A 19,776-nucleotide genomic window follows, 5' to 3' on the forward strand; every position below is an offset into this window, starting at 1 on the left:
ATAATAACCCATCTATTCCCCAACAATTTCGTAATTTGCGCCATTTTGTTGATTTCCGCGTCGTGTTAAATGCTTGTTGATTTCAGCTTGTAAAATACTTAGCTTAAGAATGCTGACTTCACGTTATGACAACTATCCATTTACGTCAAACGGTTTTGATTAAAAAGATAATGAATTCAAATTTTACGGTCTTTTTAAAATCTAGCTTACTTTTGAGATGTCACCTCACAGTCAACAAATTTATATAATATTTTATCAAACAAATATCATGATTATTTTTAACTAATTGTATTCAGTGTATATTTAACTGCAATTTGTATAAATACTGCATGTTCCTTTCCCGCGATCGCAAAATTAACAAAGACAACGGAAATAAACAAACAAAACAGCAATTAAGTATTCATTAATGCGAACAACTATTTGGTGGTGGGGCTTTTTCTCACAAATTTACATCAAGATTTACTTGCGTGTAATCGTATTGTTTAATGTCTGCAACGATGTCTTTTGACATGTACAACAGTCTCGGCTGACTGTCAAGTGTGACCTATATGCATACTGAGAACAGCCAACGAACGTTTTCCAAACGTTCGCGAACTATGCGATTGGTTCCTGACGTGGACATTGGGTTTAACGTGAAATGCATAAACCAGTTTAGCAGACGTTTTTGTTTTGCTCGGTCTAGCTGAACTCGGCCCTAGCCTACTTGTCTTTGGCCCCTGAACTAGCATGTGTATTGAAACTGACACGCAATTTTGGTCCGTTTTTATTACTTTGGCTCAAAGACTTTACAGAGTTAAAATAACTTTTCAGACTTTTCTTGCATACATGTTGCCGTTAAAATTAATAACTGTGATTATTAAAATAAGCAAACATTGTTATGCTGAATTCTTGATGACACCGCTTCTCGTTACCAGTCGCAAGATCCGTTAATATTTGGTATTATTATTACATGTTAGGTGTCGGATAGATTATGTAACCGATTGTTCACATCAGAAGATAGAAAATGGCTTAGCCAAATTTTTAGCTCAGAACTGGATGGTTGTTGGTGTAGTTTGTGGCCTTTTACATGTCTTGTGCCCTTTGCTAATAGCCACCATTCTGAAACGTATCTGTCTGCAATGAACTAGTCAAAATCATGCATGGTGGACGCTGAGTGGATAGCAGCGTTAGAGTGGATATTTATATTGCCTGTCAGTCAAGTTATCAGTTTTGATACTTTTGAATTGCCCTTGACTGTCCGAGTGTCGGGAAGTTTTGTTTTTCATTTTACTTGTTTTATGATTTTCTTGGTTGCCTGTCGGGCAACTGTTTGACAAAGAATGGTTGCCCGCAACATATTTTGGTTGTCCCGGGCGCGCGGATAACCGATTTGTGCACCCCTGGGTATGGTCCTAATCCTGAGTTCCAAAATACATGTATATGTTCAATTATAGCAAAGATGCAACAAAAATGAATATTATGTATTACCGGGATAGTCAATAATCATTAAAAAAAAATATTTTGATTGAATTTGTAATTTGACCTATCAGTTTGTTAAAAATGTTGTATCCATCCATAAAATAAGCAGATGGTTAACTGGCATTTAAAAAAATATTAGAACCATTATTAACTAACTAGTTTAAAGTTATTTAATTACATTTTTTTTTAAATGTGCATTGAGATAAACATCTACATGGTTTGAGTATGACTGAATAAGTTATGGTAGGCAAGATATTTAATGCCACAGATTACTTTTAGTGTTCAGGTTACATTGTGTATCTGCCAGAAATTAATTTGAGCAGGGGACAATATTTCGAAATCTGAGGTAACCGGAAGTTGGTTCACGTGGTTTTTACCTAGGTAACCAATTGTTCGGTTAAGTGAATTATATTTGCGTAACCTGTGGATTACCTGATCAGTTACCTCAAAGTTCGTTGAAATTATATTTTAAATACATAATTTTTAGCTCAAACATAAAGTTAAAACAAAATACAAAAAAAAAAAGTTTTATAAAACAGTTTCTTTAATGCTTCCAAATGAAAAGAAGTGACTTGTAGATGTTTCTTTTATTTTCATACGATTTGTAGCGTTTTAGATTTATTATTATTATTATTATTATTATTATTATTATTATTATTCACCACTTGCCATTTGGATCGCAAAAAGTAATTTTTAGTTGCCCGAATCTAAAAACCACTGTCCTCGGGCATCGGGCCACCGTATTCTAGAACCTCTGTGCAGCTTGCGGAAGTTAATACTATTGTAAAAGGACTAAATATCAGCCTAGTACTGAAACAAAATAGATACATTTGGAGCAGATTAAAAAAAGCCCACCAAAAACTCAAACAACAAATGTCCAGTTCCTCTGAACTATAAAACAGGCTACTCATTGGTGCATGATTAGATTAATAAAAATAAATCTTATAATAACATAAAAAGAAAGATCACAATTTGACACTGATATTTTGCGGTGGCGATGCTACTTTCACTTCATCGCTGGTACTTCTATACTACAGTGACGTTCCAAATGTTTGTTATTTGAAGTTCATTATGCGATGTTAGTATTTGTGACATTTTTGCATTTTTGTTTACGTTAAAACCGTTTTTAACCTTTGTAAAATTATAGGCAATCCAATATTATATCTACATATATTCCTTTAGAGATAGAATAGCACCAGATAATTTAGGCGCCTTAGCGGTCCGTGCACATTTCGTTAAACCTTTTGGCTCGACTCTAATACTGAGCCCAATTTCACAAAACATCGTAAGCCTAGTTTTGCACGTAAACGTAAATCTGTGACTAAACCATAGTTCTTATCACTATTATAGTTCAACAAATATAGTTAGAAGAACGCATATTTCATTTTCTTTTGTCTTTAAAAGTCTTCAGCTTTCGTAATGATGTAATTTTCTGCATGAAATTGATGCCAAACACGTGCAAACGCACGGCCGGTATAACTGCTAGTAGCAGACGTAAATTTACAATGTTTAGTGAAATGGGCCCCTGAGCCTTTGGTCGCAAGTTACAACTTTTGCAATATACCGTTGTCTACTGGTTTTCCGCGCATCAAGTATCTAAAAATCAGTCTAAAACATTTGTCGGAATACTAGTAGTATGTCTGCATGAATAAACTTGTAATCGTGAAGTCTGCTAGTTTTAATTTCTGAATGTCTACAGGTCACGACGTAACCGATTTGCGGTTCGCGTAAATTTAATTTTGCATAACCGACACACGAACAGAACGGCGGTTCGCGTGAAATATTGTGCCCTGTTTAAGGGTACATGTATATAATAAACACAAAACAGACCATTGGTGCCCCAACTAGGTTTAGACAGCAGTTATCTTAATATCACCTATCTAATCATTTTAAAAATGTATCCATTAATTTCCAAGATTTTAGGGTGTGTAACTTTACCATCCATACCCTTTGGCAGAAAACCTGGTGTTATCGGCATTCGTGTATTTTTACATGTGATTTTGTTTCTCACCATACACTTTTCACTGTATGCAACTAAATGAAAAATTGCATAATTTAATCTAGTTTGCCTGATGTGGTGTTGCTTTTGGTTTTAATACTCTGATGAATTTCTTCTGTTTATCACGTTTCAGCTATTCGGCTGAAGATATTGAAATCAAAGTTTCTGTATTCCGCAAGATGTTGATGGAAAAAGAAGGAGTTTCTGAAGCAGGGGTTGACAAAGATGAAATGGGCAGACCAATGTAAGTTGGAGTATTACCATGATTGCTATTATTTATTGTGCATGAAATAAAAAATGTTTTTATGGTTCTTGAATTTTGTTATTTAAGTTCAAGTTCTGTACAAACCTGTCAGTGTTTCTGCCAGAAAGAAATGTTTGGGTATGGCGTTATGGAATTGAATGCAACCACAGTCAACAGTGGGTATGGGGGTCCTCCCTCAGAAAGAAAATGGGTTACATTTAGGGTTAGGGTTAAGAAAATCGTACAATAATGATAAAGAGTCATTGATTTTGTCAAAATGTTAACTTAAAAAAACAACAATTGGGTATGGCGCCATACCCATTTTACCCTCTGGCAGAAACCCTGCCTGTAATCGTTATTGTCACAAAGGGTTATAATATAAAATATTTCAAACAGATGTTTTAACTTTTATTAATCCAGCTGTCCCAAATGCAGACAGGTGATGACTTTACAACTTGTCAGGGTAGTTGTATTTTAAGAGCATGGATCCAGAAGTAATACTTTCATGTATGCATTGTTTTAATCTATGACTTCCATTTGTGGAAGTGATGGTATATATATATATATAGTAACCACTTTTTAAAAGTATTTCCAGTGCTGAGCGTGAATGGTATAATCTCTGAAATGGGCTTTCAGTTAATGAGTTGATAACGGTTATAACTAATATTGACAGCTTTTATCCCATTCCTGTTTTCAGATGATACCATCAAAAAAATATAATTGGATTTGGTCTGATTTAACACAGACGTTTTGCAACTTCTATCTCAGTGTTGAACAAATATTTGCCTTTTTATCTGTTGATTGGATACCAGTATCTTGGCTTTAAGTTCTACATTACTTTCACAATCTGTGCTATTTCTGCCTGTCTGGGTTTCAGTTTTGGAATGAGTTTTCATTTGAGCTTGAGTAAACTGCAGAAAGTCCTTGTCGATGTACTTACTGCATGCACATGTTGGTGATTTTGTTGCACATCAATGCATATAGAGTCAAAAATGTGTAGAACAGCCACCCAGGATACCATACATATAGTTCCATAATACTGGTATTTAAAGTGGCCTCTTGCACATAACTTGCTGAATAAATAAATACATGCACAAAAACATAATAGATGAGGCAAACACCCAAATTTCTTCAGTTTTGATGTGTGTATTTAATTAATTTTAAAAAGCCAGTTTAATAAAGTCTAAAATGTAACACTTGTTTCTTCTAGCCTGTTTTAATACCTATACATTTATATCAAGTACTTCATTTGTACTTTAAAGTTTAATATGTTTATCTTTTGCATTTTGTATAAATATATACTAATCATAATGTAAAGTTTGTTCAAGTTTCACAACTTTCAAAATTCATATATTATCTTCTTTTTTTAATATTAAAATCCTAAGTGAATTCAGTAACTACGTATGCATTACTTTTGTTGGTAATGACAGATAAAAGTATCACTAAATTTCATGTTCTAATGGTAACCGTGTGGCATTACTTTTCACCGAGATAATCACTGAAATTAATAAATGCTTTTAGTTCCATTCCTCTTGACATTTCTTTGCTTCCTGCAGCCCGAGAGTGGAGGATATGATATGTTGCCCGTGGGACTTGCCCAAATCCCAAACATTACAGGGCATAACGATCACAGGTTAATTGTAATTGACAATTAATTAGCCAAATTACTTTGTCCGTTGGTATGTCATGAATGTTGGTCTTGAACCTGTGACATTTGCTGTTCTGGTTATGTTCTTTGGAAATTAATTCACAGTCTTGTGTTCAAGTTGTGTGCTTTGCTTGGGATACTACCGGTTATAATAAATGACATAAATCCATTTGTTGTTTGCAGAGTCTAATAATGTCAAATGAATTTCACTTGTACATGTACTATTGTGAGTCAGCCAGTAAAAGCACTCGGTAGTAAAACGTTGGTTGTAATATTCAGAAAGAATCCCATCAGAATGGCACAAATATGCAGTCATAGTGTCCATGTATTAAGAATTAAGATCAGTTATCTTGAAATTTTAATGTTTCCACTTAGCCATTTTGCAGATATCAGTACATGTATTCATATAATTGCATTACATTTTACATGAGAGCTCAATTTATATACTGACATCTAAAAGAAACTTTCTATACTTAAAATTTGAATAATTTGATAAATAGGTAGGTTTTTTTTTTAAATCTGTGTAGTCCTTAAGGGCCGATTCAAATATTGCGTAAGGCTCGAGGGGGTGGGTTGGTGTAGATCCAAATGTTATGTAGTGTTACAGAGGGTGGGTTGGTGTAGATCCAAAAGTTATGTAGTGTTACAGAGGGTGGGTTGGTGTAGATCCAAAAGTTATGTAGTGTTACAGAGGGTGGGTGGGTGTATTTAACAGCGTTAAGTAACACACTTTAAAACAAACATTACTAAAATATTTTATTTTGTTTTGTGTTTTTCATAAATGCTCTGTCACGGCGACAATGTTTAAGGTAGGTAGTTATAGCTAGGCATTTAGGCCCTACATACAATATATAAGGATTATAAATCGAGTTGAAATGCATATCTGCACTTTCCCAAATGGCAAATCAGTATGTTAAAATTATATTACACCCATCACATGACTTGTCTGTGAATGGGAGGGGGTGCATCTCCAAGCGTTATGTAATATTTTTTGGAGGTATGGTCTAGTGTTACGGACCATTACGGGGGGGGGGGAGAGATGGTGTCTAATTTTGACAAAAATAGCATTACATTTAATATTTAAACAACCCATAACCGTATGTTTAACACCATATAACTGTAATTAAAAATGTGTTGAGTGTGTCGTTACATAAAACATTGCTTCCTTCATATTGAGTTTTCTGTTTTCACCAAATGCATGTAAATGTATGTATATGATTTGTATTTATCTGATAGAGTTTTCTGGCTTCATTAAGTTCATGAGGTTAATTTGCCATGCCTATTTTGTAGGTGTACATTGATTAAAGTAGATTTTTGTTGTTGATTCATTGGTATTCTGAATGCCAGCCATGCCAAGTTGGGGAAATTAAAGCTGATGGACATTTTACAGACAAGTGGTCATCAAATCAGATGAGATTAGATTACTGCACAGAATGTCTGTATGTTATCAACATATTAATATGCAGTTGAATCCCGTTGGCTCGAACCTCGTCAGTGCTCGAGAAAGTGTTCGACCCATCAGGTAGTTCGACCTAACCATTTGGTTAACATTGTATAAGTGTAACTCGCGACTTCATTTTTGGTTCGAGTGTTGTGGTGTATTCGACCCCCCCCCCCCCCACCGAGATTCTACTCTGTATATATATATATATATATATGGCACACAGTTAATTATGATTTGTGTGACAGATGAATCATCATTCATATTCATGATGGAGTTGAAACAACAGTTAATTGGGCATCCTTGTTACTAAGAAATGTTTAATTTAATGTTGACATTGTAATTGTACTGATTAATTTTACAAGTCCATAAACATGTACAGTTTATAATTTAGTGTGTGTAGAGCTCTAACATTAAGTTATTTTAAAAACCCAGTCATCATAATGAATGGCGAGTGTCATTTTCACTCCCAGCCACACTCACCTGGACCATTTTGGGAGAGTCCGTCCGTGAAAAATAGCACTCATCAAAATGCTAAGGCGAGTGAAAACCAAGCATTATTAATTTATGAAATAATTGGTACATGTAAATGTAGAGACATATGTTGCAAAAATTAACCAATAAACCAATAATATCTTCTTCTAATTTTATGTTGTTCAGTTCATTAGTGTAGTCTCAACTGTCTTTCTTCTATTTCCTTTCAGGAATGGAGTTATTAAAAGATTTCAGGAGCAGTGCTAAAAAATATAATTATGACATGCACTGATGCAGACAATTTGATTTTTTAATTACAATATGTACTATTCAGATAATTTGATGCACACAATTATACATACCTTTTCAGTGTTAGATGGTTTGATGAACATGCAGCTAAACATGTGTAGGAATTTATTATTATGTGCAACGAACATGATTAGGATAGTTGGGATTGGAAACACCCACTGGTTCTGAGGAGGTACGTGGAACTATGACCCAAGCATCTCAGATGTGCACTACCGTCTGAATTAGATCACTTCAAATTTTTTTTTTTTTTTTTTTTAATAACTCGTTAAACGTTAGGCCTACAATTAGTTCAATTCACGTTCACGTGACATTTTCAATTCAACAATTATGCAACCAGTCTCCCTCCCTCAACATTTTGTTACACGTCATTTGACCTACCACTACCAGTTGTGAACAGCTGTGACATTTGTGTCGTCAGCGTTATGTTATTGATTTAGAACGGTACCAATGTTGTTAATAAAAAATATACAAAATCTGTCATTACAAAGGATTTTATTCCAAACGTGGGATGTCATAATAAAGATAATCTTTAAAAAAAAGCACCCATAATTTTAGACATCATCATAAATGCGAAACAAGTTGTCAAGTAGACCAGCGTGTGTGAGCAGCCAGAGTTACAAGAGTAAAAATAATCTGACCCCGATAGCTCTGATTGGTCAATATGCCACAGACTGCTGCACATCAAATCATGTTCCAGTCACATGGTGTGTGACTTTATAATTTAAAAAACCAAAAAAACACTTAATTTTGAAAAACAAGAGAGTGGCAATGGTAAGTAAAAAGTAAATGTATACAAATGTTTAAGAGATTTAAAAATAATAATGATTAGGACTATCATTAATAAATTACCAAAACATAGTGAATGTCAGGCTTGACCTACAATGTATTATATAAAGCACATCATGTGTGCATAACTACGTGTGAATAAATAAGAATTCACTGCAAGGCAATCTCTTACCATTAATTTTATAATATTAGTATTTTATGTGTATATATATATATATCTTATATAAATAACCGATGTACATGCATTAACCTCTGGCTGAAATACAAATATTTAAATGAAGTTTTATTTGATTTTTTTAAAGAAAAAAAACATGATAGACCTTTAAAAAAACGTGTTTTGTTGTAAACGAGACTTAGGCCTATTCCTACATACATGTACCTATTATCATTTCTTTCCTTTCTTTTTATTATTCCGTCTACTTTTGAATTGTCTTTGTCTAAATTACATTTCTTTTTTAAAGAAAGAAGAAAGTTACACGCTTGCCATATTCGGCACCTTGCGTAAGCTTTGTAAGCTAACAGTCATAAACTAATCGAGACAATTTTACAGACTTCACTGATTTCTGTAACGAGTTCATTTCATGATTTGTATAGGCTACAGAAGCCACTAATTAATGCAATTCCTTCTTCTTTTTTTCATAACTATATGAACAGTATAAATGAGTTGGCCCGATCAGACATTGTGATCTATTACCTTTTAAAAGTGGACTGTTTCTAATTAATAATAAATTAAATAGAAAAAGGAGGTTTGATCAGATATTGGTACGTCTTGGAAGATGTCTGTTAAACAAGTGTTTTCTGATTTGTATAGCAAAGATTTGTACCAGTCATATATTAAAAGCTTGCATAGACGCTACCGTTCTCATCACTTTTTTTTTTTTTTTATGGTGTTATAAAATGGGTCTTACTATCAGCTATATAAGGTAAATAGTGGCAATCAATATTCAAAATTATTTTTCGTGCGCTGTTTGTTAAGTGTGACGTGTGTTATTTTTCACACTCGCTAGATTGAAATTACGTACGCTGTACAAGCGCGATCGCACTCGGGCACCTTCAAAGGCAAGGTCTGTAGAGTGGTAAATCGATCACCGTACACTAATAAAATTAAATACATTTTATTTGAAATCTCATGTGATTGCTCGCATAGCACCGTTTTAGGAGTGATCTTCAGCTCGCCTGGATTTTACTCATGGCAAAGACTGAAAAAAAATCATGCATAAATTATGGATATATGCACAATTTTATTAATATTTATTACCCCAGTGGTCACTCATAACAGGGAAAATAAAAATCATAATTTCTCACTGAGACATTATGATGCATTGGTCTAACGAACAATACTATTGGACAATTTGACGCTTACAAACCAATGACTTTGTCGGTACTAAATATGACGTCATCACGATTTGACAAACACACAAAATGACGTCACGTAGTTTAAAGAGTTTGCCTTTACGGTTCTCTGTTTTTGGTGTTAAATTAATAACAAAATATCATTTTAATGCAATTCATTATAAATTTGGAAGCAGAATAAAGAGAACTTGTGTTTTTAAAAATTATCTATGAACGTGATTAAATTACAACGTTATAGTAATTCTCAGAACAGTGCGTAAAGTGGTTTACATCGTTCCTATACAGGTTGGCCTTCGTGCATGTGCGTCGAAATTAAAGGTTTTTAGAGAAAAATAGCTAAGGTAATAAATAGAATAACAAACTCGGTACCAGTTATTATCAAATTTATGTCCCTCGTGAAATAATTTTCATTTGTCACTCGCTAAAGCTCGTGACAACTGAAAATTATTCCACTCGGGACATAAATTTGATAATAACTGGTAACTCGTTTATTATCCTCTATGTAATAATGTTTACTTTTTGTATTTACTGTTTGAGTTCTGACGACAAAATCAGAGTTCTAATGCAGGTTTCACCACATTCTTCAAGCATACATGTAGCTGTTAATTTCAACATTTTCTGTTTGAAATCCTAACTGAATACAGAATATTGTGTGTGTCACTCAGCACTGCCAGTTCTATTGCTGCCTGACAGGAATGGATTTAACACGTGTCTTCCTATGTAAATTACACTGTAGCAGGGATTACCCAAAGTAACACGTTACTAACAGCTTATTGCCTGAAATTGGTCTGAAAGCAGACGGAAGGAAAGTGGGGGGGGGGGGGGGGGGGGGGGGGGAAAAGAGATGCTCGAGAAAAATTAAAAAAAGCTCAAGTGATTGCCATTCTTATTGGTTGTATGATGATGATTAAGTTGCATGTCGGATTGCAGTTATTTCGCCAGATGCAATCCTGATTAATGCTACCTCCGTCAATAATCATCAATTATTAATTAATGATTGATGACCGATTGTGGTCTGCTTGGTCTGGGCCTGTTAACTTGCCCAATTAGCTACTTTTTGGTGTGTGCTGACGAACTGGAGAGAGATTGGATGTATTCCCTTATGATTCCACATCTCTGGAAGCATTCAGAAGTTGAAAATTGAAATTATTGCTTAACTTTTGATTACATTTTTTTATCTGATGGAAGTCTATTCTTGTACCATGCAATGCAATAATCAAGAATTGGCTTAAACTGATAACTTGCTTAGCATCTTTAGAAACAGAAATTAGGTTTCAATAAGACTGTTCAGTAAATCAGCCCTACTTTATAATTTAAATGCTGTAGAACATGGTCCTAATTTTTTTTTTAGTAAAAGCAATTTATGTATCTTTTTGAAAAGATTTTAACCTTGGTTTCCTTTTTTATAATTATTTGGGAAACTGTTTAACTTTCCGTGTCCACATTTCTGTGCCAGGTATTGAGACATAGTTGATGTTGTAAACATGTCGACTGTATTGGTAGCAGGAACATGCTAATTTCAAAAGACCGAATGTTTTTTAAATGCATGTGTTTAAGAATTGTAAATGCATGTACATGTATTACCTGTGTGTAATTACAATTTAACTGAACATGTCAGTTTCAAAACTGAGGGCTGAAATAATGAAACATGTTTTTATTAAATGCTTGTGTTTAAGCATTGTAAATACATGTAAATCTATACCTGTATGTTGTTACACTGAAATGTACACATGTTGAAGACAAAAACAGTTTTTGTAAATTTGACTTTGAATGTACAGTACAGAAGACGTTTGCATGACATTGTAAATACAGTACATGTATGTCCTTAATGTTAAAAATATCCAGAATCATATAGATGTACATATACCTGTATGTGACTATAACATGATTAATATAATTATTATGGCCCAAAACATAACCAGTAACCCTTATTAAATATCTAAATATTTTGACCTTTTGGGTGATTTTATAATTGTCCTTTCAAAATTATGGACATGATTTTTGGCTTATCCTTCATTAATCTGTTTATGGTCTTGAAATATTCATTACACAAGATGCACTGTTGATCAAAGACATTCCATCAGATGATAAATGTGAGCATAATGATTACTGACAAAGAGACACAATGCATAAAGACATTAGCAAGGAAATCATTTGGATTTTTTTCTTCCTTAGCTGGTATCTAGACTGTAATCTGGGTGTGTAGGAAGATGTTTTATTCGAGACGTGAAAATGTTATTATAGAGACAGGATGCTATACATTTGTCATTTGAATTGGATTTAATGGTAATACTAATAGTGGGTCTTGGGGCATGCAGTCTAATTATCACAAATCAACTGTTTTTGGGGTTGTTTTTTTTACAAATCAGTTATGTGAATAGTTTATATTCTTGTGATATTGTATATTAAATTCCTACTTAAATATGCAAAATGAATGTATTAAAATGGTCATGGATATGTCCATGTGGATCGTCTGTCAGTTTTGGTGATAATTAGGTCTTAGTCAATATTTAGCCTCCTGTTAGTCAGTAGTTAATATTTAGCCTTCATGTAATCAATCTCTTAATTAGCCTATTCTTTAACTTTTTTTAAATTAAATATTCACCGTAATTAGATAGCCAGTTCTAAAAAAAGGTCAAAAATCACTACCAAACAAAAACAGCAACATGGACCTCATTTGATGTTGTCTAGGAAGTGTAAATTTACATTCAGTATGAACCTGTTACCAGTAAAACTATCTGTGCTAATAATGAATTACATTTGGGCTACAATACTATATTGTAACTGTTCTCTTTTTGCTTTCTCGCAGTAAATTGAAATACCATAAATAATATTTTAATGTAATTTAATATGTCTGCTTAATACAACAAGTATTACTAAAAACAATTTATCAACATAACTTATTTTCATTTTTTGAAGTTGAACAGTTAGTAGTTAATGAAAATTTATAAAACTGCTAGATTTTCCAGTCAGATCCATGCATGGATAACAAGTTTAATGTTAGAAATAAAAATGCTTCTATTAAATACATTATACTTCGTACACATAGAGATGTTTGAAGAAGATAGATTCCACATTATTTAAAACCTTTTATGCTGGAGAATTCTCTGGAAACCACATATTCGATTCCTGACTGGAGAATTAAGTTATTTTTAGTTCCATCCAGTGTGCCACAACCAGTGTAATAAATGCCATGGTATGTACTGTCTTGTCTGTGGCATCCCTTGCTGCTAATAAAACAGATGAGCCCATGGAGTGGCAGCAATGGTATCCTTATCATCTGTGTGCATGATCCGTAACCAGATTTACAACACCACAGTTATAGATGTAAGGGTCTTGTGAGTGTGTTGTTAAATAAAACATTTCTTCCTTTCACCTTTCCAAACTGATCTGTATTAAGCAGCCAACTACATGTATTTATATATCCTAACAGTAAAATGCCATGTTTCCACATTTCCTTTGGAAAGGAATTGAACTTGAAAGTAACACACACACACACACACACACACACACACACACACACACACACACACACACACACACACACACACACAGTTATTGTCTTGACATGATACAGTAATCATGACTCTTGGTCTAGAAGTGCCGGACGTGACCCAGTGGTAAAGCACTCGCTTGATGAGCAGTCGGTCTGGGATTGATTCCCATCGGTGGGCCCATTGGACTATTTCTCGTTCCAGCCAGTGCACCACGACTGGTATATTAAAAGCTGTGGTATGTACTGCCTTGTCTGTGGGATGGTGCATATAAAAGATTCCTTGCTGCTAATCGAAAAGAGTAGCTCATGAAGTGGCAACAGCTGGTTTCCTCTCTCAATATCTATGTGGTCCTTAACCATATGTCCGACACCATATAACCATTAATAAAATGTGTTGAGTGCATTGTTAAATAAAACATTTCCTTCCTTCCTTGGTCTAGAGAAAATAGTCACAATCACTATATGTACATGTGATATTGTCTTCTATCAGTCCTCAACATTTAGATAATGGAGAATGTATGAGTGGGGTGTAGATTCATGAAAAACAGTTCATGAGCCCTGTAGGGGCATTCTTCAACGTAATCCATTATTCATTAAAACAAATTATGTGACTGCTAAATTAACTATTATTTTACCCCTTTTTGATGAAAATATTGCTTAAATGGCAAAGGTTATTTACAAAACTAATAACCCAAAACCATAGGATCCTTTCGGACCTAGCCTGAACGATTCGGTCACAAAATCTTCAGCAGTGGGTAGTGGCATTAAGTGTGATGCACTTACTAAATGCACATGTAACCTCTGATTTTCGATTTCATTTCTGACAATCTTCGCCCACCAGAATCCATTGATGCAGATGTTTGGCCTCGTGGGCTAAAGCGTTATACTTGTTTACAACAAATAAGTTCTGTCAGTAGTGGGTTCGAATATCTGACCTGAACGCATAAAAAGTTCAAATTGCATTGTTTCACAGGTGTAAATTCTTGAAAAATAATCTACACCTAGAACAATAGTGTGACATCACAAATATGGATTAATGATAAATACTTTCACATAGACAAGAATAGCATAGTCAGAGTATGACAAATATTTTGAACAGTCACTAGCCACAGTGATAAAGACCAAGATAAAGCACTAGCCCAAATTCTTAATCAATTATAACTGGATTTTTATCTAATTTTTGTAAGATTACACATTTATGAGTATAACAGTAAAATAAAACAAACACTTAAATTATGTTGTAACTTTCAGTTTTGTCGTGTTGTACGTTTGGTCTTTTGTCAAGTGTGATCCATTGTCATTGTCCCGTTTTCGCTTTTGCCCTCCCCCAGGGAAAAATAATTGATTTAACTTATGGTTGGTATCTAAACCCACTATCAAAATAATTAAATTTAAATGAGGGTACGACAGCGTGACACACAGTAATATATGGTTCAGTGTATTTGGTAGTGGGTTATACATTTAGGGCCTACTATTCATGTCGCCAGGAATGATACTGCCAATTGCTCAAATACAGAGCATTATCCCATGTCAGACCGATATCAAAAGAATAGAACGGCGACATCTAATCCATTGTTAATTGATGAACCAAAAAGGTATTATCTTGTGTCGGCATCTGTGAGGCATTATCCAAACGTAATAGACCAAGCTGAGTCATTGCATGTGTGGTTACCATTAAAGTAAATTGTTTTCCTTGTTGCTGATAACCATATGTAAGCGAAGTGTTAAATTAGAAAACAATAGGTAAATAAAACAAACACTGAAATTCAAAGCATGACTGGGGTTTACTTGATTGAAATTAACTTGTGGCGATTGGTGACTTCCAAGTTCTTAGCCTAAAACATAATTATGTGCGAGATTAACTACCACGTGACGTGTCCAACCAGTCAAAACATGCATGTCATTAGACTTATTTCCTGTGCCAGAAACTTGAAAGGGAAAAGTAAACAATGCATGCTGTAACTGTGATGATGTAGAGATAGCATGTTACTGCAGTTTGCAGACCTAGTTCAAGTGTATTATTATTATATACTGATGGCGTTGTTGATATTATTCTATGACAAACGTCACAATCAAATTTATTAAACAAAATTTCAGCCGAGAGAAAAAGAAAGAAAAACAAAACAAAAACACGATTGAGCGATAAGGAGAGGGGGTGGGTAACTTGCGTTTCTCACTAGCCCGAACTTAAAAACCACTAGCCATGGCGTCGGGCTTGCGGATTTGTCGAACTCTGGCATAGTACATAACAGCAGTGTTGGAAATATTACTACTTGTACATGTGTTGTAGATGTAATACAGTACTGTTTGGCATGGAGAAAAGTGCTGCTAAGTCTATATACTGACGTGAATTGATTCTTTGATCCATTACACCTCAAGCACGCACTCTAGACTACATCAATAGAAAATGTATTTTTTTATGCTAGGGTGCCATTAAACATACATTCATTCATTCATTCTAGACTACATATATACTTTTACCTCTGAGTTGAATCATTTACGTGCTCACTGCTAGCGTTAGCTGCTTAAAACCTGTTTAACTGTTGGTATCATTATCAGTATGTATTATTAATTGGTATAATGATAGCTAGAGATCAACATATTAGCTTTACTAGTCTCTAGATGCCATTATATATTACAATACATGCATGTAGATATACTGTACATATAATTCCAATAGCATGAACTACATCCATGCTTATTAACATAAAACTAATCAGCGTTTGATGTCTCGGGTCTGTGAGTTGTGCGTTCATGATAAAAACATGAGAAACATGTGCTGTTTTTTCAATTACCCTTTTGGTGTGAATTATTTTATTAGCTGTGGATACCGTTATAGCTCTGGCATTTGCATTAGATATAATTATGTTTGACACGTCCGTTTGATAGACGGGTAATGCATTTGTGAACTTAGTCTGTGTTGTGAGATGTGAAGGGGAGAGAGTCTTGGCTTGATTGGCCTTCGTTGCTGTCAGTAATGGATTTACACAAGATTATTGATACTCGGCACTTTGAGAGCCTTAAGTCTTAGAGACGTGCGGTGATGTCCGCTGAATCCAAAGTCGATGCTGGTCACCCCATAGTGTGGAGTGCCTGTGTGAAATGACTCTTACCTGCATGACGAGTGCTGTTAGTTCTGTGTTTCACAAGTTCAAACTTTTGGAGTTAAATAGCTATGGTGCATGTTACATTGAAACAATGATACATGTACTTAGCACTGTTAATAAGTTGTGAAGTGTTTTTATGCCATAAAGGTGTTAATTACAAATGTACCTGTACTTGCATCCTGCATTAAGTGAGGGTTTTTTAGTGTAGTATTCTGTGATATTCTTGTGTTCCAGTACATATAGCGTGGAGTACTTGTGTGACGTGATTCTTACCTGCATGACAAGTGCTGTTAGTTCTGTATTTCAGAAGTTCAAACTATTGGAGTTAATTAATTATTGTGCATATACATTGAAACAATGATACATGTACTTAGCACTTTTTATGCCACGAAGAAGTTAATTACCTCTACATATATCTTACATTAAGTGGTATTTTAATCTAATATTCTGTGATGTTCATCTGTTCCAATGGTTAAGGAAACAGTTTAGCAGATTTGTTTTAAAAATATTTAATATTCAGTGTTGGATCTGAAATGTGTCGTACATAAAATATGATTTTAGATACGAACAAAAGTTTTAAGTTAAAAAAGAAATCCGGTAACATCATAGTTACATGTACCGATAGTTCTGAACAAGTTTGCTGTTTGGCAGTGCATTTCTAACAGTGAAATGAAGAGTGAAAGTATAACTAGTGCATTTCTAACAGTGAAATGAAGAGTGAAAGTATAACTAGTGGAATTCTGCCCGCTCCTTGTCAGGGAAAGCTGATCTTGCGTCGTATTGACGAAATTACTCAGGTGTGTGCATCATGCTGCGTGAACCATGACAACCCGTGTAAGTACCGGAGCCCACGGGGGAACGAGCAGTTCTCGAAACAAAAACACATCTTTGATTATTTCTGGGAAAAGGCAAACTCAAGTGCTGATGTGTCGGTGGAGAATGCGTGTCAATTTAAGCACGAGGAGAAGTCATGTGATAAACTAGGAGGATACATTTCTTCAGATTCCTTCGGAATACCTATCGGTTACTACCAAGTCTTTTTGTAGGTGTAGTTTGTGTATATACATGTAGTACTCTAACTTATTAAAGTATTGTCGGAAATAGAATAAAAATTATTTTCGTCAATTATTTCTTTCATATTAACCTGACATGTAAATATTTTGTAAATACCTATTTAATGATAGTCTACCTAATTTAGCATTTACTTGTTTGGGCTCTCATTGATGTACAAGGTGGTGTTTACTCTTGAAATTGAAATAAAGATTTCGGTAAACAGTAGATTTTGTGACCTTTATTGGAACAGACTATAAAATATGTGTCAATTTTATTATCCTTAAACAAACTTTTAATTTAAAACTGCAAGTTAACTGATTATTTTGAATTGCAGCATAAATTATTAATTATGATCAGCATATTTAATGAATATAAATTCAATATAATTACATTAGAAATTTACACAATCTTGCAACCACATAAAGTGCTATATTTGAAGTTATATGTGAGCAGATTCTGTTTGATAAAGATTCTCCAATAAAAATGTATTTTCTACTGGTAGATAAAATTATTTCCTATAATCATTTATGGGCATATAGTTATAGGTGTAGTCCTTAAATGTTAAAGCAAAATTTAATAAAAACATGATTTGCAATAGCTGTCATTATGCGACTTTGAGATAGCACCTTTAATACCAGTATAATAAATCACAAACTCAGAATGGTTCTTGACAGTTTTGCTCAAAAGTTACTTATTAATGTCTACAAATATTTTGTTTTGGAGAGGGATAGGGGTAAACCGTCACCAGAAATGGTCCCTCACATATTATAACAGCAATAAAACAGACACATGTTGACCAAAATTGTTATAGTCTGTTCCAGTAAAGTGCACAAATCACCTGTTTACTGATATCTTTCTTTTAATTTCAAGAGTAAACACCACCTTGTACATCAGTAAATGTAAAAACAGTAAAAACAAGTAAATGCTAAATTAGGTAGACTATCATTAAATAGATATTTACAAAATATTTACTAGTCTGTTTAATATGTAAGAAATAATTGACGAAAATCATTTTAATTCTATTTCCGACAGTATTTTAGTAGTATTTTAATAGCAAGGGTTTTGAAACAGTGTAGATTGGTTAGTATAGAAGTATTCTAGTATTATAACATACTATAGTCAAAAACAACTTGGAGTACAGGGCACAATATTTCACGCGAACCGCCATTCTGTTCGCATGTCGGTTACGCAAAATTAAATTTACGCGAACTGCAAATCGGTTACGTCATGACCTGTAAACGTTCAGAAATTAAAACTTGCAAACTTCACGATTACAGGAAGTTTATTCATGCAGCCATACTACTGGTATTCCGACAAATGTTTTAGACTGATTTTTAGATACTTGATGCGCAGCAAACCAGTAAACAACGTTATATTGCAACAGTTTTAAAGAAATGTGCTCGGACCGCTTGGAATGGCTAAATTTTCTGCTGCTATTTTATCTCTAAAGGAATATATGTAGACATACTATTGGATTGGCTATAATTTTACATATGTTAAAAACAGTTTTAACGTAAACAGGAATCCAAAAGTGTCACAAAAAATGAAAAATACTAACATCGCATAATGAGCCTTAAAAAACAACAACATTTGGAACGTCACTGTAGTATCCTTGTATTTTCAGCACTTAAGAAATACCCTAGCTTTATTCACACACTATTTATTAATATTATTATCCATGGATGTATTTTCAGTGCTAAAGAAACATAAGCTTTTTTCACCCAATATTTATTTATGGTTTTCCTTGTATTTTTAGCGTTTAAAGAAATACAAAATATATAGTAATATTATTCATGTGTTCTCAGAGCTAAAGAAATATACCAGCTTTATTTACAGTCAGGACTTCTATAATTGTTTTAACAATTCACTAGCCATCGGATCAGTGATTTGAAACATTTAATAGCCATGATTAAAAATTTACTAGCCCTTCTTTAAGAAAATACTAATAGGATTAATCTGATATGTTGCCTAAAGATTTGAAAAAGTGAGGGGGGGGGGGGGGGGGGCAGGATATTCATATTTACAAAATAGACTTAAATACAGCATTTGACATCCCTTTTTTTTCACTAGCCATCGGGCAAGGCAAGAGTAGTTATTTACTAGCCCAACATAGCAATGGTAGTGGGGCTACCATAATCTAGAAGCCCTTACAGTATTTATTATTTGGTATCCATGTATTTTCAGTGCTAAAGAAACACACCAGCTTGCTCAAGCGAACCAGGAGAAGAATGCACGGTTACGGGAAGCTTTTGGTCTGGGGGACTATGTCGAGGGCAGTGCATTCGACCCAGCCAGAAAAGCCAAAGAGGAACAGGCCAAAGCTTTGGCAATGGCTCAGAAAAAATATCAGTCAGTTTACTTGACAGTGTTTAGTAACTAGAGTGGTGAACAAAAGTAGAAGATTATGA

General features: G+C 34.1%; 1 protein-coding gene across 4 annotated transcripts in view; it reads left to right on the top strand.

The window, feature by feature from the left end:
• Positions 1–19,776, top strand: part of LOC121368304 (serine/arginine repetitive matrix protein 2-like) — a 68,394-nt gene that overhangs the window by 21,718 nt on the left and 26,900 nt on the right. For all 4 annotated transcript variants that reach the window (XM_041492971.1, XM_041492972.1, XM_041492973.1 and 1 more), the window contains exons 3-4: positions 3,591–3,701; positions 19,553–19,717. In XM_041492971.1, coding sequence (XP_041348905.1) covers positions 3,591–3,701; positions 19,553–19,717 — 276 coding nt within the window. The remainder of the gene's footprint in view (positions 1–3,590; positions 3,702–19,552; positions 19,718–19,776) is intronic.

Source organism: Gigantopelta aegis, chromosome 3 (assembly GCF_016097555.1).
Source record: "Gigantopelta aegis isolate Gae_Host chromosome 3, Gae_host_genome, whole genome shotgun sequence".
NCBI classification, from domain to species: domain Eukaryota; kingdom Metazoa; phylum Mollusca; class Gastropoda; order Neomphalida; family Peltospiridae; genus Gigantopelta; species Gigantopelta aegis.